Source organism: Gadus macrocephalus, chromosome 2 (genome assembly GCF_031168955.1).
Source record: "Gadus macrocephalus chromosome 2, ASM3116895v1".
Taxonomy (NCBI): Eukaryota; Metazoa; Chordata; class Actinopteri; order Gadiformes; family Gadidae; genus Gadus; species Gadus macrocephalus.
Window position 1 is genome coordinate 4,779,183 of NC_082383.1, and position 25,332 is coordinate 4,804,514.

At 47.4% G+C, this 25,332-nt stretch overlaps 3 protein-coding genes across 4 annotated transcripts in view; 1 reads left to right on the forward strand and 2 right to left on the reverse strand.

Moving 5' to 3' along the window:
* Window positions 1–3,825, forward strand: part of LOC132475731 (peripheral myelin protein 22-like) — a 353,371-nt gene extending 349,546 nt beyond the window's left edge. The window contains exons 2-4 of the mRNA XM_060077015.1: window positions 1,211–1,324; window positions 2,089–2,229; window positions 2,521–3,825. Of these exons, the coding sequence (XP_059932998.1) occupies window positions 1,267–1,324; window positions 2,089–2,229; window positions 2,521–2,681 (360 nt within the window). The 5' untranslated portion in view covers window positions 1,211–1,266 and the 3' untranslated portion in view covers window positions 2,682–3,825. The remainder of the gene's footprint in view (window positions 1–1,210; window positions 1,325–2,088; window positions 2,230–2,520) is intronic.
* A 982-nt stretch (window positions 3,826–4,807) lies between these two features.
* Window positions 4,808–10,592, reverse strand: LOC132474355 (germ cell-specific gene 1-like protein). Its single transcript, XM_060074988.1, has 7 exons — window positions 9,281–10,592; window positions 8,640–8,947; window positions 7,576–7,623; window positions 5,991–6,155; window positions 5,609–5,720; window positions 5,066–5,239; window positions 4,808–4,973 (listed from the first exon to the last, which is right to left on the reverse strand). Exons 2-7 carry the CDS (start codon window positions 8,932–8,934, stop codon window positions 4,808–4,810), a joined length of 960 nt encoding a protein of 319 aa, XP_059930971.1. The 5' UTR covers window positions 8,935–8,947; window positions 9,281–10,592.
* A 138-nt stretch (window positions 10,593–10,730) lies between these two features.
* tcf20 (transcription factor 20) lies at window positions 10,731–25,332 on the reverse strand. 2 transcript variants are annotated; one of them, XM_060076743.1, is made up of 6 exons: window positions 24,806–25,332; window positions 13,889–22,002; window positions 13,663–13,756; window positions 12,949–12,998; window positions 12,726–12,823; window positions 10,731–12,097 (listed from the first exon to the last, which is right to left on the reverse strand). In XM_060076743.1, exons 2-5 carry the CDS (start codon window positions 20,921–20,923, stop codon window positions 12,764–12,766), a joined length of 7,239 nt encoding a protein of 2,412 aa, XP_059932726.1. In that variant the 5' UTR covers window positions 20,924–22,002; window positions 24,806–25,332; the 3' UTR covers window positions 10,731–12,097; window positions 12,726–12,763. The 2 variants fall into 2 exon arrangements, with proteins under 2 accessions (XP_059932726.1, XP_059932715.1); XM_060076732.1 differs by having other exon boundaries at window positions 12,935–12,998; window positions 24,806–25,331.

Genomic DNA, 25,332 nt, shown 5'->3' on the forward strand with positions numbered 1-25,332 from the left:
CAATTCAACATGCAACCGACACTTAGACACTAAAACATAACAACACAGACCCAAGCCCCTGTGCCTGCTTATGTCTGTGTGTTTGGATGTCAGTTGGAACACCTAAAGCCAGCTTCCAGCTATGCGTGCACATACATGTGTAAGCATGGCATTCCAATGAGGTGAGCATCTTGCATACCTGCACATAGTGTTGGAAAGAAGCAGACATCTAGGGACACATTCCAATCATCAGCACCAACATGGGAAAAGTACACACAATATACATACAATATACATACACACTAGTTACATTCATTCACACAATCCAAGCAACATGTCAATACATTCGGCATCGTAGACATCAGGGATCGAACCCAGAACCTCAAACACTAATCACTGGACTAATCCTTCCATCCCCTATGCATTTTACAAACGCACACACACACACACACACACACACACACACACACACACATCACACACACACACACACACACACACACACACACACACACACACCACATAATTTAGCATACATAACATACACATATCAAGACACATACGTATTCAGCATACATGACATACACATACACACATACATACATACCACACATACATACACCAGACAAAGCCATTCTTTCAGTGCATTTAAATGCACACAAAACCTGTTTTTAGGGGAAACTGATATAACCAGGTTTCCTAACTAAACACAAAAGGCTTGTAACAATAACCCAGGTTCCTTACAATTAATAGTTGCCCTAGGTAACCCCATCCTAATCAAATATTCATTAATTTAGTGCATATGCCAAACATCCGATATTTACTCACACCCTGCTGGAAATACACACAATTTCTTCATGTTGGGTGCTTACAACTTATAGGTAATACTCGTTAAATTTCCAGCAGGGGTGTGAGTAAATATCGGATGTTTGGCATATAAACTAAATTAATAAATATTTGATTAGGATGGGGTTACCTAGTGTAACTATTAATTGTGAGGAACCCGGGTTATGTTACAAGCCTTTTGTGTGATCATATGGAGCAACTTGATGGGCAAAAAGGCAGCATAGCGATCTTTTAAAAACAATGATCTAAAATGTGCATGTTAATGAACTCATAGACACACACCCAAACACACACACACACACACACACGCACGCACACGCACACGCACACGCACACACACACACACACAAATTTAGGCCTGCTGGACTAACTCTTTTCTCTGTAGGCTTGGTGGGAGACGGACGTGATGTCCACGGATGTCTGGTCTTCGGCTGGGTAAAGATGGCTAACGGGCTCTGGAACCAAACTGACCTGCCTACAACCCACCCCTACCCTCAGGGTAAGTCCTAGCCACACCACTTCCTCCACCCGAATGACCTCACCCAAACCTCCAGGGATTTTCCCCAGCCCTCAATATTTTGTGGCAGCTCAAAATGTCGCCCAAACCCGGGTCGCAACGGTCACACAATGGTTCTTAGCTTATAATACCAGTTATTCCAAAACAAATGACTACCAGCGGAAACATTATCCAATGTCCAGCCTTCGCTGATAAATGATTCCGCAACATTTAACACAAACTGTTGACAACCGTGCTAGAAAACTGTTACGCTACCAACTAAAACAAACGGGTACACCAGCTCTGTTCCTATCATGTTCCTCTTTGGACAAAGAGGCTTTTTATTTGCAAGAGAGCTTGTCAATTAAAAAAAGGGTGTGGCAAATGGGCGGTTGCCGCAGAACAACACATGACAGAGCTGAGAGTGCTGGGGATACATGGTGAAGTGGTTTGTCAGGCTTTTGATAATAGTTCGTCAAAAACATATTTGAAAGTAGCTTTAAATAGTGATTGTGTCTTTAGTGGTCACATTATGACTATAAACTCTGGCGTAAAGTTTTGGTTCTAGAAGGTTTCCGTACCACTGCAGGAAATGTCTGAACAAGATGTTTGAACAATTAAACAACAACCAAAAGTAATTAGAGGATATTTAGGAGGTTCTAGAAGATGGTCATGATCTGAATGAGTCACGGTGGTGTTAGTTGGGCTAGTCCACATCATAACTGTAGCGAAGTATAACACATGTCTCTCTCTGGCGCCCCCTGCAGAGTACCTCCAGGCAGTTCAGGCCAGCTCGGTGCTCGCATGTATCTTCTCCATCATTTCCATCCTGGTGTTCTTGGCCCAGCTCTTCACCCTAACCAAGGGCAAGAGGTTCACCCTCGCTGGCATCTTCCAGCTGCTTGCCGGTGAGTTGTCTCTATTTTTCAATAATTCTGCCTAGCAACAGTCTGCCAGGCATTTCCATAGGACTAATGAACTTATCACCAAAACCATGATGCTATAGATGTCTGCAACTTGAATTTCCTCTTCTTCAGCTGGCTCTTTCTCTCACTCTTTTGTTCACCTCCATCTCTCAATCGCCTCCTCTCTCTCTCTCTCTCTCTCTCTCTCTCTCTCTCTCTCTCTCTCTCTCTCTCTCTCTCTCTCTCCTCTCCTGGTCACTACTAACATTCTCTCTCTCTCTCTCTCTCCCCCAGCTCTTTCCATCATGATTGCAGCGGCCATCTACACTGACCGCTTCCACCTGAAAGAGTACACCGGCTGGTACGGCCATTGCTACATCCTGGCCTGGTTCTCCTTCAGCATCACCTTCATCTCCTCCATCATATACTTCGTCTTACGCAAGAAGACGGCGTGAGAGACACATGAGCCCCATGGCCCGGCCGCAGTAACCCTGTTGATTTAGACAGACACCATGGCCAGCCCTTTAATACCATAGGTCAGTCTACTGGAATCAGCTGCCCTAGGTCCTTCAACAGGCACAGTGTCTCTGGAATACGCTACGTTTTTGATTCAGTTGGCTGGGAAAATAGAGCAGTCTTCCGATAATATGTGTAGAACCCTTGGTATAATATTCTATATAGAGGGTTTTCAGTGGTTGAGGACCAACAGGCAAACTCAATCAATCACAGAGTGGTATTCCAGGTGTGCAGATGCAGATCCCCACTCTCAAAATATCTCGGGTGTCGTCGTTGTTGACGGACCCGAGATGTTCTGAGATCCAGCGTCACGTGACTCAAACACACACCCGATGGCATTGTAGACTGGTATCTCGTGTGTGTTTGATTGTTTGTTTGTTTGTTTGTTTGTTTGTATATTTAGCTGTGGGTACGAGTGTGCGGGATTTTAAAAGGGGAGAGTTTATTTTGAGTTTGTTGTAGCTAGTTCTTCACGTGATTATTGTATATAAGCGCTCTGATCCTACTTCATGCCACGTGTCTCTATTTTTATGGTCTGATCACCCCGAACGCTCAGTTCATCAAACGACCCCCAGGAATGACCAATAAACTCAAATCGATTATTGATTATCATCCATCAAACAATTCAGCTCAGTACCGTGCTGTGTAGGAACACGTCGGCTAACTGGTATGACATTTCGATTGAGATGACCCATGACAGGAAGTACGGATTAAGGTTATTTAGATGGAATGTTCGAAAAACTTTAAAAACCTTTTAAGGATTTTAAATTGTTTAAAATGTTTTAACACTTTCTGAGCCTGGTGGATTGTAGAATATGGAAATATATTTGCCAACAACATCATAACCTCTGTTTACTGGACTTCAAATTAATAATGATGAAATATAAATTCATCATTAAGATTCAATAATAATTTTTATCAGTTGACTAATATCCACTGGATGAAAGAACGATAGAAACCACTCAATTTGTGTAAATATATTTCCCATAATATTCTATGTGTAAATCCTTTATTTTTGTTATCATTATTTTCTCATGAATGGAAAGGTGATCATTTCTAATACAGTAAAACTTCCCAAAAACATCCTCTTGTTTCCTCTCTCTTGTTGTAAGACTGGTACCATGATGCTAAAAGCAGCCGGATGCTAAAGCCATCAGCGAGCAGCAGCGACATGAAGAGCTGCTCTGAGCATGCTCAGTGTAGACATGTCTGACACAGTACTTGAGGCCAGAATCTTTCCACACATATACCAAAACAACTTAAATGTGGTTTTAGAAAACAACATTGTCTGCCAATCCCAAGACAGACGATAGTCATGAGGGAAGCTTAGCTGCTTTTCAATGGTTATCGGCAATGTCAACAATAGAATAGTACATTTTAGCAAATGCTTAAGTGTTTGAACTATGTCACTATGAGACTTAAAGGTTGTATCAGTGATGTTGGGTGATGTCACTTCTGTTGGTATTTGAAGCAAGATCCCAAACTAACAGCCAGCACGCCCCTCCCTGCCGCGTTTCGTGCATCCAGTAAAAACTGTCATGAACGCAGCGCAAAACCCCAAAACACCCACCCCTTTTGGTACGCATCTCTGTAGGCTGCCTACAGAGACATGTTTTTTTGACTTCCTGCTTATGGGGCGGGCAGATATGAGGGAAGATCTGATGAATGAATGTGATAATTCATGTCTCCGTCTAGAAATGCTGATACAACCTTTAAAGGAAAACGAAAAGGATAAACTAAGGGATATTTATATGTTTGTTTTTTTAATGGGTCCTTTTGTCGTTTTGCCAACTAAGGACTTGCATATTTAGTCATTGTGATGACTTCATAGTAAATAAATTATATATTATTTTGAATAAAAATTAATTAGATTCCTCATAATTAGAACACATTTGAAGATTGAAGATGCAATTATGACATTTATCCTGCGACCACTTCCTGTACGTCCACATTGATTGTGTTTACATGACCTACTGGCTTCAACCAGCAGGGAGAGAGGTAGGTGGGGTAGATGGGGGTGTGGCTTCATCTATGAAGGCGTGGACTCTGAGATGGAGGCGTGGCCTCAGCGCAGCAGGCCGTCGTCCTCGCCCGGCGACCTCCGCAGCGACTCTGGTCGGCCCGGTCGGGGGGAGTCGCCGGGAGACGGGGGGGGGAGGCGTGGGAGGGGGGAGAGGGGCGTGGCATGGGCGGGGGGGATGGCGGCCGGGGAACCTGGGGAGGGGGAGGGACTTGGTGAGGATGGGGGTTGGGGAGGCGAGCCGAGTGGGTGAGGTGGGGGGAGGGAGGGGGGGAGGGAGGGGGGGAGGGGGAGGCGGAGTGCTGGGGGTCGTAGTAGGGCGAGAGGTGGGAGAGGGGAGGGGGGGAGTCGGGGTAGGGCACGGTGTAGTCCGAGGCGGGGGGGTAGCGGCGGGCCGCCATCAGGACCTTCTTGGTGTAGCTGTTGAGGGTGGAGACCCCCGCAGCCATGCACACCGTGAAGCCCACCCAGGCCACGCTGGAGGAGACACACACACACACACACACGCGCAAAAAGAATGCATACAATAAATACAAACCTACACACACAGTACATACACACACACAGTACATTAAAGCAGTGTACAACTTATATGGAAGTGGGAATTATGTCTTGACACACTGTCTAGACCTTTCTGAATTACTAATAAAGCCAGAAAGTTATCACACTGTGTGTGTGTGTGTGTGTGTGTGTGTGTGTGTGTGTGTGTGTGTGTGTGTGTGTGTGTGTGTGTGTGTGTGTGTGTGTGTGTGTGTGTGTGTGTGTGTGTGTGTGTGTGTGTGTGCATGTGTGCATGTGTGTATGTGTATGTGTGTGCGTGTGTGTGCGTGTGTGTGCGTGTCTCACTAAAAGGCCCAGGAGTATCCGTAGCTGTGTGGTTTAAAGTCTTCTGGTCCCATGGAGACGGTGGTCTGGAACACCTGCATGAACATCATGTGGGCCACCATACCTATCAGACCTGCACACGTACACAAAAAACAAGAGTAGACACATACACACACACACACACAGACATGCCGCACGTGCACACACATAGAAAAAAACATTGTGCAAATATTTATAACATACACATAGATAGTATAACATACAAATTATCTATTATTTTAATAAAGCTACGGAGGGCGGGGCTACAGTCAGGAGTAGGGTTGGGGCTTGGGCCCTCAAGGGGAGGAGCCAGGGCTAGGGGGTGGAGCTAGGCGTGAAGTGAAGGTGTTCCACGTCAGCTCACCTGCCAGGACGGTGAAGATGGCGGCGAAGGCGTTGAACAACTGTCCCCAGCGGCGGCCGGCTGGGGAGCACGCCCCCACGCACAGCTGGAGGCACAGGAGCAGGCAGCTCAAGCACAGCAGCCCCATGTACATGAGCTCCATGGTGACCGACAGCCACATCATGGCTGAGGACCAATCAGAGACAGACAGAGAGACAGCGGGACAGAGAGAGACAGACAGGCAGAGAGAAAGACAGAGAGAGACCATTAGGAGAGAGGAACAGGTGTTTAGACTAGGGCCCGACCGATATTGATTTTTGAGTGCCGATGCCGATGCCAATTATTTTCAGAGAAAAATTACGATTACGATTTAATCGGCCGATTAAAAACAAAACATAAAAAAGCATATAAAACGTCGTTTTTGATACCTTAAATATACTTTAAACACTTTTGACGAATATGTGAATTGAATGCAGAACCTTTGAGTGTTTTAGAATACATTTGCAGTCAAAAATTAGTGTAATGTAAAATGTAAAATAAATAACTAACTACCAATGTGCTGCGCTCGTGAGCAGTGACTAACACGTGCGTGCTGAGCAGTATGGTCTCACCGTTAGAGTCTACAGTATAACAAACTAACATGGCCTGGAACCTAAAGAAAAACAGGCACAACATGCTCAAACAACGCGTCTTGTGTACATTGGTGAGGTGATCGCGCAGCTGCCTAAGCGAGCGTGCTTTCATGTTGTACGGTAAAATTCAATCTCCTCTTTTTTAACTCCAGTTTAAGTCATTAGTTAGCAAGGCGAGTAGGAGCGCAATCTGCAGGATACTAAGCGCAATAACATTTCTGTCTTTTTGGCAGATGTTGATTATTTTCAAAAAGGCTATAATCGGCCGATTAAATTGGCAGGCCGATGAATCGTTCGGGCCCTAGTTTAGACCACTGAAAGAGGAGGATGCATCGACCAATGAGAGAGACAGGTGTTATGACCAATGAGAAAGATGGATGTATAGACCAATGAGAGTGAGAGACAGGTGTTTAGACCAATGCTAGAGATGGATGTATAGACCAATGAGAGTGTGAGACAGGTGTTTAGACCAATGATAGAGATGGATGTATAGACCAATGAGAGTGAGAGACAGGTGTTTAGACCAATGATAGAGATCGATGTATAGACCAATGAGAGTGAGAGACAGGTTTTTAGACCAATGATAGAGATGGATGTATAGACCAATGAGAGTGAGAAACAGGTGTTTAGACCAATGACAGAGATGGATGTATAGACCAATGAGAGTGAGAGACAGGTGTTTAGACCAACGATAGAGAGACAGATGTTTAGACCAATGAGAGAGAGAGACAGGTGTTTAGAGTCTAAAGACATGTTTGGAGTCTAAACAGGCGTCACACTTAAACTGTCTGAACTTTAGACCAATGAGACAGAAAGCCTTTTAGACCAACGAGAGGGAGAGATACAAGTGTTTAAAGCAGCTGAGAGGGACAGGTGTATATCCCAAGGGGAGAGACACACAAAAACACCCGACAGTACACACAAAACACTGCAGTATTGTAGTACTATTGTAGTCCGAAATCAGGTTGACGTACCTTTCTCTGATTGAGGAGTCAGGGAGTGGAAGCTACGACACTTCTCCTCTGAAAGAGAACAGATGCTTGTTACCACAGAGACAGATATGTTTGGAGATGGCGAGGAGAGGAGATGAGGAGAATAATGGAATAGAGGGAAGAGGAGGGATAAGGAGGAGATGAGAAGAGATTGGATGAGGAGGAGAGGAGAGTAGATGGACATGAGGGGAACAACAACAACATTAAATAACATCAAATGTGTGATTGTGTTTACAGAAATTCTTCAAAGGTCTACCTGGAATATTATTATTTTCAGTACTGAGGTCAAAGTTCATGTATTCAATCTTGTATAAAGAAGAATGATTCATTCATTTGTTTTTTGACAGTTGTTTAGGTTTCATTAATTCTTCAGCAGGTGTGGAATAGAACTTTAACAAAATAGTATAAATTAGACCTTTCAATTTCAGAAAGCAGCATTCTAAATCCTTAATTTTTAACGTCTTGCGATTTTCTAAATAATTGCGCAATGAGTGACTTTTGACCCGACCTTGTGTTTAGGATATCATTAATCTTCTCTCACACATAATCCCTTCACAGGTCCTGATGTTCACCGCAAAATCTCCACACGCACGCTAATCTCATGAGTGGTCAGCTCAGGCCAAACTCACCAAGTCCCACACACACACCTAAGAACTTAATTCACATTTCAGTCCAACTGATGAAATAAATCACTACACACACACACACACACACACACACACACACACACACACACACAGCTTGATAAATCACATAATAATCAGAAGACTCAACCTATAATTTCTCAGACAAGAACCGGAATATTGAAGGATAGGCCTACATAATATCGGATTCTTGACTAGAAGTTTGTGCACATATCCTTTTACAAACATAGCATTATTATTATTATCTGTGTGCAGGGGCGTGTCCAGGAATGCAGTGGGCTGTGGTGGCCCATGCCTCCCTGAAGTGACATAATCTGGCAGTTCATAGTATTTTAACCCGTCAATCTAAATGTAGACGACGAATATGTAGAAAAAAATGTATGTGTGGGGTGCTGTCCTCACCCCAGGCGTCCGTGTAGATGTTCTCCTGGCAGCAGTAGAAGATACCCACGTGGAACTCTGGAAAGACGAAGCGGTCGTCCCCGGTGTCCCAGGAGAACAAGACGTCGGAGGCGTTGGCCATACCCGGGACGGGGACGCAGCGCCGCTGCCGGGAGAGCGAGCACAGCGGCTTGGGGACCTTCTGAACCCCCACGCACCAGTAGGACGAGGTCAGTGCCGCGCCGCCCAGGGCCAGCGACACCACCGTCTGGGCGAAGGACAGCCCCGGGGAGCGTATCCGCTGCAGGATCGTCATGCCGACCGGCGGGCTGTTCAGAGTTTCGGCTGGCTTATTGTTTTTGTATACCTTTTTTGCATTAGTTTGAGATTGTCAAATGTTACCGTGCCAAGCTAGAAAATGCAATAGATCTGCAATGTTTAGCTATTGCACACTATTCAAAATTCATATTTTACATTACACGTCTACTTAATGCAAAACATGTTAAACATATTCTTGTTCTTTATTGATTATATCTTAATATATATTATATATCTTAATATATATATATATATATATATATATATATATTAAAAAGCAACCTGCATGATAATAAAGGGTTAATACTATTACACATTTTATAAAAATACGCTAGGCTACTCACATTTTCTAAGGTCTTTTTTTCCCTGTCTAGAGCGCGGGGGAGGTGAACGTGCGGTCTTCCATCACTGAAGAGATTGGTTCACTTTTCATCTGTAACTCTAATTTAGCTGGTCAGATTATACACACACCTTTTTAATCCGCCCATGCTCAATCCAAAACAACTCCATCTGTTCCAATTTATATCCACTGAGAAAGACCGATAGGAGAGAGACGGGTGTTTAGACCAATGAGAGAGAGGTTGGACCACTGGAATAGACACGTATATTGGCAGAATATATAATCATAGCTACACATTTTTAACAAATACTGGACACCTAAGTCACTTTTTTTATTCAACGATTTATATAGTGTCATTTACTGACAATGGTAAAGGACAATTAATTCTATGACCTAGTCCAAGGTTTGATTAACTCAAACCTATCCTTACCATTACAACATTGTACAATAGCATAAGATCACATTTTCACCGTATAAAAAAATTACCATTTTATTATATTTTAAGACTATTTTATAAATTTACATTTTGTGCTATTATTTTTCTTCTTCTTAGAATTGCGCATCTTATTTTAGTTTTGTGCTTAGGCCACGTGAAGGTACGTTTTCCACGCCAATAAAGTCCTTTGTATCTTCAATCAGAGCGCCAGTAAAACAGACAGACAGACAGAGACAGAAAACCGACGGGGTGGAGAGGAGATGATAAGCAGCTTGAGCGGAGTCCATCAGCGGCAGTCTTTGAAACAGCGACCTCTACTGCAACCAGAGGGCGCTGTTTTGTTTTTTTGTTGAATTACGACAACGACGCGCAGGTTCACAAAATCAGAAAGAAAAATATACAAAATAAATAAATATTCATAAAGACAATGAGGTAGAAAATCAATAAATCCCCAAAAATCATGCTTTTCTAAAGTAAATAGTGGTTATTTCAATATGAGCTACCACTAGACATGAATACCTTTTTGACTGATAAAGATTAACGATAGGAATTTAAACTTTCAACCATGCACTGAAAACATGCATAAGGTGAAGCCAGTAAAAAACTAAGTTTAAGTATGATACGTTAAACACTTTCTTAAATACCTCCTGGCAAACATTCAACTCAAATAAATTAATTGGAGGACATAGATAGATAATTAATATATCAAGGCGGAAAAAATAAGTACTTTGAACATACTTCAACTATTTTGGTGACACACTGTGTCAATGAAAAGAGGTATACAAACCATGTTATATTTAGTGTATGAACCGTCTTTCCCAACATCTCTTACCATTACGTATACTTTGGCTCATTCAGTTATTTTTCTTATTTTGACAAGACATTGAGCTGGTTAGCAATGGAAGTTTAGAAAACCAATTCATTAGAGGGGAGGAGCAACTAGCCAGTGAAAGAGAGGAAACGGTAGAAGCAGTTCAGGACAAAACAAACACTTTAGTGAAGATCAGAGGAGTCGAAGCAGTTTTGTGTGTTGTATTCATAATTCATATACATATTGACAGGTATCTAGTACAGCATGGACTCAGCGCTATCCTTTCACTTTTTAGTTTTTTTTTTACAAGAGTAACGATAAAAAAATGATGTAGACGACACGGTGTACGACGCACTCTGTGGCTTCATGGAAACGCTGCGTCTGACTGGACAAACTCTCGCCCCAACAGACGCCGAGAAATAAAAACACTTGGTTACTATGACTCCTCCTCCTCCTGCCTCATTGGACAGCACAGGTGGCCAATTGGGTGGCTGCTCTCATGACGACTTCATCAAAAAAGGTTTTGGTTCCATAAACAACGTGGTCATCCGTCAGCAGGAAGTCTCTGTACACAGCTTCCTGTAAGACCTTCTGCCAGCTGCACGCGACCCTACCTCCTTCGCGCTGAAGACAGCAAACAGTTTGTCTCTAAACTTGAAAATAAGCATCCAACTATACGCTCTCCTCAATACTATCTGTACCGTAAAAACTGCCTTGCTTAAAAATAAGAACACTTTTCATAATGGACCAAAAACAGCCTCGCACCTCGCATATCCTGCACACTCGTACTCTCATTTACTCACATGCTCGCACACTCGCACACACACACACACACACACACACACACACACGCACTCACGTGAATGTTCAAAGGCAGCAGACCCCTGTGCAAGGCATTAATGTCTGTGTGGCCAATCAACCCTGACGTCCCAAGTTCTTCAGGCCCCGCCCCTCCAGGAAGTGTAAAAACATAACATGATATGTGGGGTGGTTTGAGAGTATAAAACACATACAAGTACACGACCGCTCCCATACGTAAATACTGAAGTACTAAAGCTGAGTAAAATAATAATGAAAGAATACTATGAAGAGCCATTCATCCTCTCCGTCCTCAAAATGACATTCTGCCCACAAAACAACCAGAAACCAAACAACCAACCAGTCAACCAAGCACCCAACCAACCAACCTGTCCACCAACTAACCAGTCAACAAAACCAGCCAACCAACCAACCAGTCTACAAACCAACCAACCAGTCAATAGGACGGGGGGAGGGGGGCTAACACTTTGTTGTTGATATTTTGTTCCCAGTGTTCCAACACGCCGTTGTATCCATGGTAACCCTGCCTGTTCGTTATCGGTGGTCAAAAGTTCACAGCGACGCCTGGCCTACAAAAGGTTTGTTTTCTCTCAACGGGTGAGAAGTACATTCCACAAAAGGTTTCTGTGTCCGTTAGTCTGTCCGTCAGACGGACCAGCTCTGCAGCAACGCGGTTCAGAAGTTCTCCTCATCCTGCTGCTGCTCCTCATCCTCGTCGTCATCCTCATCCTCCTCGTCCTCCTCTCCATCCTTCCCTGTAACACACCAGGCCTTGTTCTCACATCTGACCAGGACTCAGGAGCCACTAGTCCCTGACAGGGAGCCAACACCAGAAGGCACGTCTAATAGCTGACAGCACAGATACCATCATCTCTAATCCCATACAGCTAATACAGTTATACTGGTACTGGTAGAAGAACTAGTAGTACTTCCACTAGAAGTATTATTCTAGTAGATATCTACTAGAAGCTTAAAATAAGCAATCAACAACAAAGATGCAAACCAAAAAGTGTGAGAATCATGCAAGGGCATAATATTTATCCAATACGCAAGCTGCTCCAAGTGCTACAGTGGTAGTGGTAGTACTAGATTATTATAATGCACAGCTCACTTGGCACACCACATCAACCTTTGTATGACACTAAAGTATCTCACGTAAAGAACACTTGACACTCTAATATCCCTCAAGCTCTTCCCCCATTCTCTCTCTCTCTCTCTCTCTCTCTCTCTCTCTCTCTCTCTCTCTCTCTCTCTCTCTCTCTCTCTCTCTCTCTCTCTCTCTCTCTCTCTCTCTCTCTCTCTCTCTCTCTCTCTCTCTCTCTCTCTCTCTCTCTCCCTCTCTCTCCATCCCAACCTCTCGATTCTCGATTCGCCTTCACTCACAGTCTCCAGACCCCGGCGTCTCTTCTTCTTCGTTGGTTTCAACCTCTCTCTGACTGTTCCAGGAAGATCGGCTTGGCTGGCCGACCACTCTGTATGAACTGCAGAGAAAGAAAGTTGGAGGAAGAGGAAGAGCGATACCTCCGTCATCAACAAAAGGAATCTTAAAAGGTGGTGTTATTGGATGTTGTGGGTAACGACAGAAGACCAACCTCTCAATCTTTACCTTGTGCTTCGGACAACGAAGGGAGAAGTTATCTTCATTCAACGTGCAATCTGGGGGAGAGAGGACATTTAGACACCCTTTAAGACTTCGAACCCCCCCCCCCCCCCCAACGAGATAACAAATTTACTATAAAATATAATTGTTTCTATTCTCCAAGTTTACATTAAAATAACCTGATGGACTGTCTGTATAAATGATGTCCTACACTCCCACCTAGTGGCTAGTACAATGAATGACATTGAGTCAGTCAATTCAGTTCAGCTGGAAGATACTGTGACAATATTTTGATATTTAGTTCGATGTAAACACGGCAACCGTGTTTAGATAAGATATGGTGAGGTATGTAGTTTAGATTGTTAGTCTTTAACCTTGAACCTTATTTTTCTCACCTATTTCCATCTGTTATTTAATTTTGTATCTCTACATAGTAAATGGGTGCATATGTTAATGCTCATTACATTTCATTCACATCATTATGTATGTTACACAGGAGACGTGTTCATATCCATTTAGTCTCGCTGTAACTTTCTGTAGCAGTCAAGCCACGTGTCCGATATAGCTGTTAACCAGCAAAAAGTTTACAGATCAGAAGAATCTAGAAGAATCTAGATGATATTGTTGGGGGGGGGGAAACTCGCGTCCATTTAGTTCCAGTTTCAGAGCGTAGCTACGGTAACGTGCAGTGTAGCTATGGTTACGGAGCAGGGTGGCTACCTGCTTCCATGGCACACAGGTAGTGGTAGCGCAGGGTGCAGCCCTTGGTGTAGCAGCCCAGGGTGGAGCCCACCGCCTCGCAGTAGGAGCAGTTCTGCACAGAACAGGAAGAGCAGGGACCCAACACAGGAAATTACACAATATATCATTTAAAAAGAGAAAAAAAAGACACAAATACATACATACATCCACATCAATGGGTGAAGAAATGTTCAGATGTACTGACCGTCTCTCTGGCACCATCTAGTGCCTCCTGCAGGCCATACAGTCTGCCGTTGACCAGGTAGACCCCGCTGGTCCAGGCCATGCAGCCCTCGTGGAACCACAGCTCCTCGGGGTCCATGGGCATCTGGGGCAGCTGAGCCAGTTGAGCCAGGGGTCCCAGGGAGTCCAGGGCGGGGGGCGGCGGCTGGAATGGCAGCGAAGCCTTGCTGTTGGACGGCACCATCCTGGGGGAGTCCTCGGTGGACTTGTGCCTTCGCTTGAAGCGCGGGTGGGAGGTGAGCTTCCTGTGTTGGGGTCGCTGCTGAGCTTCCTCCGGGGGCGGCGGCTGGGGATTGGGCAGCAGCTCAACCTCAAGATCCGGCTCCCTCTTCAGCTCTGGGATGGGGCGAGTGTCCAGGTGCATGTCCCAGGACAGCGACGGGGTCTTGCTGGCGCCCGAGCTGCAGCTGCTGCTCAGCTTCCCAGACAGATACATCATCATCATCTCATCTGCGCCGGCGGGGGAGAACCCGCTCACCGCAAGGTGGGGGGAGGTGGCGTGTCGCAGCAGGCTGATGGCGTAGTCGCTTTCAGGAGGTCTAGGGATCTGACAGTCTTGTGGTGCCGAGTCTTGGAGACTGTTCGATACGTTTGAGTTGTTGTCGGAGCTCGGCCCCGTGCGGTTGGCTGCGGCGGTGGCTTGGCCCTGCCGGAGCTGCGGTTGATTCTTGGGCAGCCTGGTGGCATACTCAGCAGGGTAGTACGGCCCGTACAGATCTCCCAGGTGTTTGTAATTTGCCCATTTCTGACAGAGGCAGCAGAGCAGGCGGCCAGAGTGGTTGGTCTCTGTGATCACAGGTCCAGAGACCACATAGCCGGAGGACGGGAGAGCCTTCACCGCCGGGAGGCTGCTCTCCGCCTCATCGGACTCCCGCTGCTCCGCCTCCCTCTCCCTCCGGGAGAGCTGGGTGGAAAACGCAGAGGCCAGCAGAGATTCCAAACCAGTCTTTCCTCCAACAGAACTACGCTCCCCCTTCAACTTCTCTTCATCATTGGCGTTGACGATGGTGCATACCGCCCCCACCTCAGGCACCTTCTTCTCGACATGGATGTGGGGAAACGACGGACCCTTCCTGCTGGGGTCCGGCAGGCCCGCAGTGCACGGCGAGGTCTCGCGGTCTTCTTGAGGCATGGGGGCTGCTCCCGCTCCCACTCTCCGCCTCCTCCTCTGGCGACCCCTGACCTCCGCCACACCACCCTCTTCCTTCACCCCTCTTCGTCTTCGTCTGAGGAGCTTCACCTCCACCTCCGGATGGATGTCCTCACTCTCTACATCCACCTTCACCACCTGGGTCAGCACGGGCGGTGCCAGGGGCGGGGTGGTTGGCCGTTCTACCAGAGGGGGAGGAGGGGAGGCGGACATGCTGCTGCAGGTCTGTCCCGGTGGGGGGGGGAGGGAGGGGAGGGCAGCTAGAGAGGTAGCCGAGGGCGTAAGGGGACCCCCTTGCATGCTGTTGTGACCCGGGGATGTGTTCTGGCTCTGGCCCTGGGCACGCTTCTGCTTGTTGACGCTTCCCACAGGTCTGCCCTTCTTTTTGCCTGATGGGAAATAGCCTTTCGGCACAGAACTGTCTGACATCTTGCAGTCCTGTGGTGACAGGCTGGACCTCCCGGAGGACATGTGGTGTTGTGGTCGGCTCAGCAGGAGTCCCGGGGTCTGGCTGTGGTGTGGTGGGGTGGTTGCATAGTAGTCCCTGCCAGGATAGTCTTCAAATCCAATCCCGCTTTCTTGGAGCTTCTGTCTGAGGAGGTTGGCCGCAGACTGTTCTCCCCGGCGGGTCTCCAGCTGCTGGTAGGTGTTGGTGAAATGTTGGATGTCTGACAGTGCCGATGAGGAAGGAGGAGGGGAGCCCTGGACCGGACGAGGGAGAGGCGGAGGAGGGGGTAGAGGACCCAGCAGGGTGAAGTCCTCCTTGTCACCGGACGCCGAAACCACTGCAGCCCCTAAACCGAAGTCGAAGTCTGTTTGTTTGAGACCCTGGGAGGTCTGGTGAGGCTCACAGGGGTAAGCGATGGGGGGCAGTGGCCCTGCGTCGTCCACTCCTCTGAAGGTCAGGTCATTTAGAGAGTGACCTTCATCAAGGTAACCGTCGTCACCACCTACAACTCTTGGGTAATGGGAAATGTCTTGGCTCTGTGAGTCACTGAACGAAGCCAGCTCTGGATGAGAATAGCCTGGGTAATGGTTCGACTCGCCGTCCAGTCCCATTGGCTTCTGAACATTTGGAGTTATCTTCTGCACAATGGCCTCCAGTTTCAGACCGCGCCCTTTCCTGGGAGTCAGAGGCTTACTCTTTCCACCGGAGGGAGACATTGACTGAGAGTAGGCATTCTCACCAGAAATAGGGGACGACAGGCGGGGACAAACTATGTCTGAACTTGACGAGTCATCTTCGTTGTTGTGGCTTGACTCAGACTGGGCCCCGGGGGAATGGTGGGAGTTGAGGGCTGCCCTGGCCTCCTGCAGCTGTCTTTTGGCGGGGATGGGAGAGATGAAGGACCGCACTCTCCGCCTCAACATCAACGGGTTCGTATCCCCGGATCCACCGACTTTAGCTGGTCGCGGCCCCTGTAGTTGAGCGGAGTGGCCCTCAGTGAAGGGTTTGATGGAGCTGGATGCTGACAAAGAACGAGCTGGTTTCGGTTCCTCTGTGGCTCCTCTAGTGACATCAGGTTCTACAAGGTTTGAACTAGATGCCAGAGGAAGGACCCCATGGGGTACCACAGAAACAGAGGGAGGAGGAACTGCAGTAGGGGGAGCTGTTCTGTAGTAGGGGTCACCCTCCATTAATACCGCACCTTCTCTGCCCCCGTGTGATGCCTCCCACATCTTGATGTCGTAGTAAGGGCTCTGGTGTGGGAGAGTTGTTTTGGTTAGAGTTTCATTGCTCATTCCGTCCGTCTGAGGGACCATCCGCACTCTTTGTTCTGATTGGCTAGGAAGTTTATGCCTTCCTGGGGAGGTTCCGGACTGCATCATCATCATCTCCTTGGACGGCCTGTTCATCGCTGCTACCCATTCGCTGATGTCCTGGGGTGGGTGGGTAGGGCCACAGGGGTGAGGGTACATCTGATGCTTGGTGGTGGACTGTGGGTTTGAGAGTTGGGCCTGGGGGGATAGGTTATGGTAAGGATGATGGGATGGGAAGTGGGGGTTTCCTCGTTGCATCATGCCACCTTCCCTCGTATCACCATAGCGATATCCAGGAAACCCGCTGGCGTGGCCACTGGTCAGGTCAAACCCATGGCCATAGGCCTGGTGCCTGGAGGGCGGAGATAACGGGTTTGGGGTGGCGCCAGGATGTGGAGGCATGGGGCTCATGTCCACATGACCTCGTCTGTAGGAATCAACAGGATGAACATGCTTGGAACCGCCCTCTTTAGCCGATCCACTGGCATGGCGATCCGGCTGCATATTAGCAGCACTGGGACACCTGTCCTTCAATGCCATTTCCATCTTTACCACAGGTTTTACCCCTGGATCCTTTTTGCTCAAGTCATTGGCCCCTGACACTGAGGGAAACGGCTCTTGAATCACAGAGGATCCGCCCGGACCCTTGTCCCTCTCCCTCTCTTCCCGTTCAGGAGTGCTGCGACGGTTTGGCGAAACATCACAGATCACCGAGCGGCGTTCGGAGGACAGCGTTAACAGAGTAGTGGAAGACTTTTGGGTCTCCGTTTGGTGAGAGCTACCCGTTAGTGGCTCTGTTTCTTGCAGAAGGAGCTCTTGTACTGCAGATGAGGGGTGGGTCATGGTAGATAAGGTCTTCTTCTGTGGCAATGAATAGTCTGCCAGGTTGATGTGTTTGGTTGGAGGAGGCACAGACTCGATAGCCTGAGGGAAATGACCCTGGGACATACCCCCTTTAGCTCTTTCACCATTTGGCGGAATCTTGGAATGGGCATCTGTAGAAGCTGGCCCTTGCTTGTGGTTCAACTGTTGGGGCTTTCCAGAATTTGCCATTTGGGTGGAATGTAGTGCGGCCTCGGTCATGCTAAAGCCATGTCTGGTTTGAAACTGCTGCTGCAACTGGAGATGTGGAGGAAATGCTTGTTCGGCACGCCCATAACGTCTGTCTAAATTATATCCTTGAAGGACCTCTTGCAAAAGGCTTGGAAACTGCTGCAACTGAGCGTTATCTTCATGGACTCTTGGCCCTGCACCTTCAGTCCTCTTTAACGATGCCTCTACTAGGTCTTTAGAATGAGCAGGGCCGTACGTAGACTGGGGCTGCTGCTGCCCTGGGTATCTGGAGACAGCCTCCATGGCTCCCCCTGGCCCGCTCCTACCCCTGCTTTTCAATGAAGCTTCAGGGCCGTATTGTGGCTCAGGGTAGCTATATTTGTGCTGGGCCAATTGTGGGTGATTTTGAGAACGTCCAAAATTTGGCTTCTGGTGGAGTTGGTGGTGAGCAGAGTAAACAGTTAAATCAACACCTTCCTCCCCATTGCGACTGCTAGGGTCTCTAACGTAGTGCCGGGGACCTTTCTCTTCGGCGCTAGGGTCCTGAAGACCCTTGGTCTTGTCTGGGTGACCTCCTTCAGGCCGAGACGAAACAATGACGCCCACACTGCTGGCATTTTGTTGCTCCTCAGACATCTTCTGTGGTCCATCACGCTCATTACTGTGTCCACTGGAGCCGCTATTAAATCTGTTTTCCTTGTCGCGACCATCCTGCAGGAGGTTGACTTCACCTTTGCCTTGCATTTGATTGTCACCTTTGTCTCTCGTTTTAACCACAGCTCCACTCTCACTCTTAATGACTTCCTTTTTAACTTCCATCATCTTCCTGTGGCCATATCGGTTATCTCCATGTGGTGGCTCTGGTCGACAGTTTTGTTTGGGAGGAGGATCATCACAAAGAGAAGTGTGGGTTCGAGAAACTGGAGCAGTGGAATAGTGTTGTCCGGGCTCAGCTGGTGGGGGGCATACAGACGGAGACGCAGAGGGAATGCGGGCTTCGTTTGGTTTCATCTCAGAGAACCCTGTCTGTTTCGTCATTGGCTCGGAGTGTATCATTGTTTTATCATGGGACGCCTTGCCTGCCTGCGATTGGTTAAGACTGTGAGAAGGCGGGCAGAAGCCTGCAGGTTCAGAACCACTGCTTGCGCCACTCATCTGCCTGGCTCGTCGGTGTTCTCCTTCAGAGTACTGCTCCTCTCGCTCAACCTTGGCGACCGATGGCCCCCGCTCTGACATTACCAGGGAGTCTTCGTCAACTCCGGCCTCAGAACCATCACCCCCAACCCCGCCACTACCTTCTCTGACCGTGCTGGTGCTTGACGCCGCACTCGCATTACGACTCCGTTGTTGCATTTGGGGAATGGCATGCGCCTGCTGCTGCTGCTGCTGCTGCATCTGTCCGCCATCTTTGCCCTTCTTTTGGGAAAACACAGTGTCGGTGAGCAGCATGTGTTGCACGGTGTTCGGTAAGTTGGCTACTTGGGAAGTCAAGGCATTCAGACTGTTAAGGCCAGCGTCTTGCATTTTCTCGAGCGGAGATGAGTATATCGCGGAGCCATCTTCACGCGATCTATCTCCCATGCCTACGCCCATTCGGCTGCGACTATTCGACGAGTGCCCACTCGCCATCGCTGCATTCACGCCCGGAGGCTTGTGGCCGCCACTGCTACCGCAGCTGCTGATGCTGCTGTTGGAGTTGGGCGTTGGGCTGAGCTGAGGCACGGTCTGCAATACCCTTCCCTGGCCATGGCCTCCACGGGGGGGTGCAATAGGTTGGGCTGGAGGATGTCCTGCAGGGTTACCATGGGCCTCCGGGACACCCATCAGAGGGGAAGGGGATGAGCTACAGTTGGGGGACTGCACTGCAGAGGCTGCTGGAGACGGATTGGACACAGGGCTGAAGTTTTGGTTGATTGGATTCTGCTGAGCATTGGAGTGCATTGGGGATTTGGCGATTTCTTGCGACACTGTGTGAGGTATATTGGGGTTGGAGGCCTGGTGATGTTTAGCGTACAGCGAGGAATTGGACGGGCCCTGTTGCTGCATCTTGACCGAAGGGTCATAGCCAGCAGCGCGGCCATGCTGGGAACTGTGGTGTTGCAGAGGGGCTTGCTTGTGGAGGGTGTGACTCTGTGGGGAGTAGCCGGGGTAGGGGGAGGCATGGTAACTCTGCTGCACGTTCTCCATGTGTGTAACGTTGTTAGGGGCTGCAGACGCTGAACTGGCTGAGTTGGAGCTGGCGGCAACACCTGCGGAGCTGTTGACTTTGGGATCGAACCCAGCGGTACCAGTTCCGTCATGGTAGCGTTGAGGAGGGGGGCTATACATTCCCGATGAGCCCGAAGGAGTGCCTCCCTGCGGGGAGTAGTGCGGATACTGTGGGTTCATTCGGTGCGAGGCTTGGGGATAGTTCCTATGCTGCTGCCCATGGTGTGCAGACTGGTATCCCTGTCCTTGCTGGCGGAGCTGCATGGAGGCAGGGTTCTGGCTCAAACTGTACTGATGCGAGGGAGAGAATGCTCCTGCCTCGCCCCCAGAGCCAGCCGTGGCACCATAGTCCACCGGGTACGGCGACATCATGCCAGGTGACTGTGCCGAGCCTGATGCGGCGTGGCGGTACTGCTGAGGTATATGTCCATCAACGCCAGGGTAGCCAAAACCCGCCCCGTAGCCCATAACCCCACCCCTCCTATGTCGTTCCTTGCCACCCATTGAGAAATAGTAATCCATGGCTTCCTTGCGGTAGGGATTGCCGCCGCTGTTGCCTGCGCTGCCGTGGAGGTTAGCCTGGGGGGCAGGAGAGTCTCCGACCCCCCTGGCACGGCCGCTGTATGCCAGCATGTGGGAGGCTTGGCTTGGGTGGGGGTGTCCTCGATGGAGGCTTGCCTGCTGCATGGCCGTGTAATCCTCCGCCATGCGGGGGGAGATGTGGGGATCTGCTGGTTGAGGAGGGTAAGTAGGGCCTCCGCCGCTCCTCCCGCTGAAGCCAGGAGGCAGAGAAGGAGGTACTGGGCTGTTTGAAAAGTGTTGCATTTTTCGTACTTTCCAGGGGAAAAAATGTCAATAGTGAAGGCAGCGAGTCCTTCTGTGCAGACAGGAAAAGAAAATGGCAGTCTAAAATTTGATGGTGGGACGATGAAATCTCTTCTTTAAAACAGTGGAGGCAGATGAACACATCACGTTAATATTCACACTTATAGCAGCAAAAAGTCAACGGTTAGGTCTCGGCAGACCATAATATGCATGAGAAGGATCAAGGCAGATCTAAAGTTTTTTTTCTCTGACCTTCAGTAAGGCCTGACAAGATGGAAACTCATATTGGGGAAAAATGATTAAAACCTATATGTGCATGAGCAAGTTCAAAATTAGATCCATCGGCAAAAACATATAAGACACACGGCTGTTCACATGTTGCTGAAGCAGTTTGGCACAAAAATATCGAAACCAGCTGAGATGTTCGATGATCAAGGCGCAACGTTCTCAAATGGTTTCTCCGGGCTGTAGTGTCATAAAGGAGAGAAGAGCTAAGACTCGAGGGTTGAGATAAAAGGTGGGAATAGCTAACCCACGTGCAAAAAAATAAAAGGTTCTGTTAACTCCTAGGACAGCATCTTGTAGCAGCGAACGCTCCGATCATCACTGCGCTTTGCAGCTCTGTTTAGGACCACAGCGGGATGAGGATGTTACAGTGACACTAGTCGAGCCTTCACCAAGTTGAATTCCTCTACTAGAAGATTCTAGAGGAACACAATCCATGGGTATCTTCATCCGTCTTAAACAGTCACAGACGCTTCTTCCACTGGTCATTCCTTTCCTAATACAAGTTTGACGGGTGAACGATATGTTGGGCGGTGGCAGTCTTTGATCTCTGTGGGCTAACCGTTTGTTTCTTCTCTGTGCTCTTCAGGATCTAATGCATCGATTGACCTTCTGACTGTTGGCTTCACTTCTGCTTCGTAACTCCATGTCATCGATATCCTCAAAGTCCACAATCTCCTTTGTAGCTCTGCTTTAGTTTGGGGAGTTTATGCTGTGGTTTCTCTCTCTTTCTCCAGTCTCTGCGGGCAGTAGAATTCATCTTCCCAGAGATGGCCCGAACGGTCCACACAATGCTGAAAACACACAAAATAAAAACCCAAAATATGTCAATAGTCTTGCATGAAAAACATAAGCGTATTTCTTTATCGATATGACGCAACAGTATAACTTGCGTAGGAGACACAGAATACAGTCAAGGACAATATTCTGAATTACAATTATATGCATGGTATGGCTTAGGAGTCAGTTTGAGCAAACATATGTGCAGACATTAAACCACTGAGGACAAATTGATAATTCATTCAGTCACATGTTCGTTACTAAAATTATCGCCCAAGTTCATTCCCCCGTAGCTGGGCCTGCTTTAATTATGAAATGGTTGATAGTGTAATTACATTAGGCTTTGGTGACATCCCCCGTCAGTATATATTTCCCATAAGGCCTCCCATCTAGCGCCAACTCATACTTCACCAGCTGACAATAGTTGTATTTATTTAGATCAGCATCATATTAATATATTCTCCATGAACGATGTAAAAGAAAAAAGAGGTAACATTACAAAAAAATTAAAATTGTAACAGTCTACCTATCTGCTGGAGGCAGACATATGCAATGTGACTGCTGAATTCACAACGTACTACCCTTGAATTACTTCTGTTGGCGTGACATGTTTATCGATTTCTGTACTTCACTGCCTTGCTCTTACAATTTTTTTCCCTCATTTTAACAGTATGATTAGTGTTCTGAAATCCATCTTCTGTCACCGAGATTCAATGACCTTGTTCTTTATCAGAGGTCTGTGTTGTGGTGCTTACTAGAGCTCTACGGTATTTACTATGGATCTGTGGTTTTTACTAAAGATTTGTTTTGTTTACTAGATATTTGTCTTTTTATTTACTAGTTCTGTGTTGACTATAGGCCTGTTGTTGACTAGAGGCCTGTTGTTACCAGCGGCCCGTTGTTACTAGTGGCCTGTTGTTGTTACTAGTGGCCTGGTTTTGTTACTAGTGGCCTGTTGATGATTCTAGTGGCCTGTTGATGATTCTAGTGGCCTGTTGATGTTTCTTGTGGATAGTAGATGTTACTAGCGGCTAGTTGTTGTTTCTAGTGGCCTGTTGTTGTTTCTAGTGGACTGTTGTGGTTTCTAGTGGCCTGTTGTGGTTTCTAGTGGCCTGTTGTGGTTTCTAGTGGCCTGTTGTTGTTACTATTGGCCTGGGGTTGTTACTAGTGGCCTGTTGTTCTTTCTAGTTGACAGTTGTTGTTACTAGTTGGCTGTTGTTGTTGCTAGTGGCCTGGCCTGTTGTTGTTTACTAGAGGCGGGTTGTTACTAGAGGCCTTCTGTTCACTAGACTTATGTGTTGTTTACAAGTTGATGTGTTGTGTGCAGTAGGCTACATGGCACCCTGGTTATCTGTGAAGGGATGTTTTGTGTTGTTTTTTTGTTGACAGCTAGATCATTGTGTTTAGTAGTTGTTTATGTTTTTGCAGTGCACAGTTTATCTGTGAATGTGTTGTTGTTTGGATAAAATGCAGGTTGTCGAGATCTTTTTTTACTCCAGCAAATTAGAAGTCAGCCTATCAGGCAGGACGATGTCAAGCAACGATTCTGTGTAATAAAGACAAGCTAAAACGATGCATCTATCCAATACTGTCAGAATGTCAGGAAAACTATTGAAGTATAATCTCCTTCATGTGTATTAGAGATTGTATGATGCTGTGTTTCGATATGATAAGGACATGGGTTCTGTTTATTTTTGGAAAGTAAGCATTGCAATGCATCAGAACTTCTATGATGTTCGACAGAAAATCTAGTTCAAGTCGGTCTCAATTCACTATCATAGCAACTTTACGCTGTCTTAAATCTTATATAAAATAGTTGTGCATACAAATTGGCTCCAAAGAATGGTAGAGGTTTTGTCAAATGTAATCATAATTCACTCAAACAAAAACAAACATCCACACATTTCTGGGGTCAATGCCATTCACTCGTTTAAGGACATAGAAGTCTATTTATGAATTAGATTCGATTTAGATTAATTGAATGTCTCTAAAGTAAGACTATCGAAAGCTGCCAGCCTAGCAGAATATCCTCAGTCCAGAAAACACATCAGAGGTCTGAGTGAACACATCTGGGGACAGATCCAGTGGATCTATCCGGGGGTTTCCATCCCCAAATATCCATAACAGCTGAATTACAACCAGACGACCGTATTCACAATACACACCTCACACAAAATAAAACCATTTAATCATGTCATCAAAACACTGCATAAGCAGGCGAGTCAGCCAAGTGGATATTTAGTGGATAGTCCAGAGATAATTAAACCCACGGACTCATTTGTAATTTGGTGTAAGAAAAAAGCTAAAATAGGCAACTAAGTTCTGACATTGTATGGGGGTGTGAATGTTGCTATAATAACACATAAGACGTTTAGTCTTAGCATCGGTATATAAAACGCAATAAGCCGCCGAGCTATATGTCTATCTTAGCTTGGTAGCGTTAGCCAAGACGTCTTATTATCCGCTGCTAATTAACTGCGGCTATATGGCTAGTTAGCTTCCATAACCAGATAGCCTAGTTTAGCTTGCTGTCAGCAGACGTATTAGTGAACAAAACACAAGCCGATTAACCTAAGAGGCTAGGATGACGAGCACAGCAGCTTTAGCTCCGAAAGAGAAAATAGGTGATTAGGTGCAGATGTTTCCCCTCTGCAGATCGGGGGCCAGTTTTAACCGGGTTAGCATATCACGTTTAATAATAGAAACGCTATGGATGCTGCGAACAACAGGAGCCTTCCGTTCAGACACCAGCACACCTACCAGCGATACACGCTGACGAGCCAACCCGGGCTAGCTCGGTTTATCCCGGACGCATACCTGAGACTGTGGCTCTAAATGGGCCCTCGGCGGGTGAACGGCTGGAACCCCGGTCTGGAGTCGGCTCCTACGCCGCCTTCCCCTCTCTCTCCCTGGCGTCAGGACAACCCCGGCCAGCGGCGGTGAAGTCGGGGGGCCCCGTCACGACAACCCGATTCACAGGCCCCTTTCTTATGCTCTTTTCTCCCCCCTTTTCTTTTGTCTTCACCTCCAGAAATGATGATGGGAGCGGAACACAATCGGGGGTTGCCTGTGGGTCCCGTAGGCGGCGAGGTCCATACACCCCCCGCCCCCCTCTCCTCTCTCTCTCTCCTTTCACACACTGTGGAGGTGAATCCGCGAAGCTCCCACTAACACCAAACACACCGCCGCCCTTCGAGCCGCCACTAACACATGCATATCTCCAAATGAAATCCCATTTGCAATCCCATGCCTTCATCAGCAGCACGGCCAATTCGTGTTCCTGTTAGGGTACTGTGTTTTTTTTCTTGCAACAGAAAGACCGCCTTGAGAATGCATAGCCTCCT

What these genes read in the sequence shown, in the direction of transcription:
- LOC132474355 (XM_060074988.1), bottom strand. Translation starts at nt 8,934, where the DNA reads ATGACGATCCTGCAGCGGATACGCTCCCCGGGGCTGTCCTTCGCCCAG. An exon ending in GACTCCTCAATCAGAGAAAG is followed by an intron (nt 6,156 to 7,575) that starts GTACGTCAACCT and finishes ATTGGTCCTCAG; the next exon opens with CCATGATGTGGCTGTCGGTC. An exon ending in GGATACTCCTGGGCCTTTTA is followed by an intron (nt 5,240 to 5,608) that starts GTGAGACACGCA and finishes TGTCTCCTCCAG; the next exon opens with CGTGGCCTGGGTGGGCTTCA.
- tcf20 (XM_060076732.1), bottom strand. Translation starts at nt 20,923, where the DNA reads ATGCAACACTTTTCAAACAGCCCAGTACCTCCTTCTCTGCCTCCTGGC. An exon ending in TAGATGGTGCCAGAGAGACG is followed by an intron (nt 13,757 to 13,888) that starts GTCAGTACATCT and finishes TGTTCTGTGCAG; the next exon opens with AACTGCTCCTACTGCGAGGC. An exon ending in GACGCCGGGGTCTGGAGACT is followed by an intron (nt 12,098 to 12,725) that starts GTGAGTGAAGGC and finishes GGTGTGTTACAG; the next exon opens with GGAAGGATGGAGAGGAGGAC.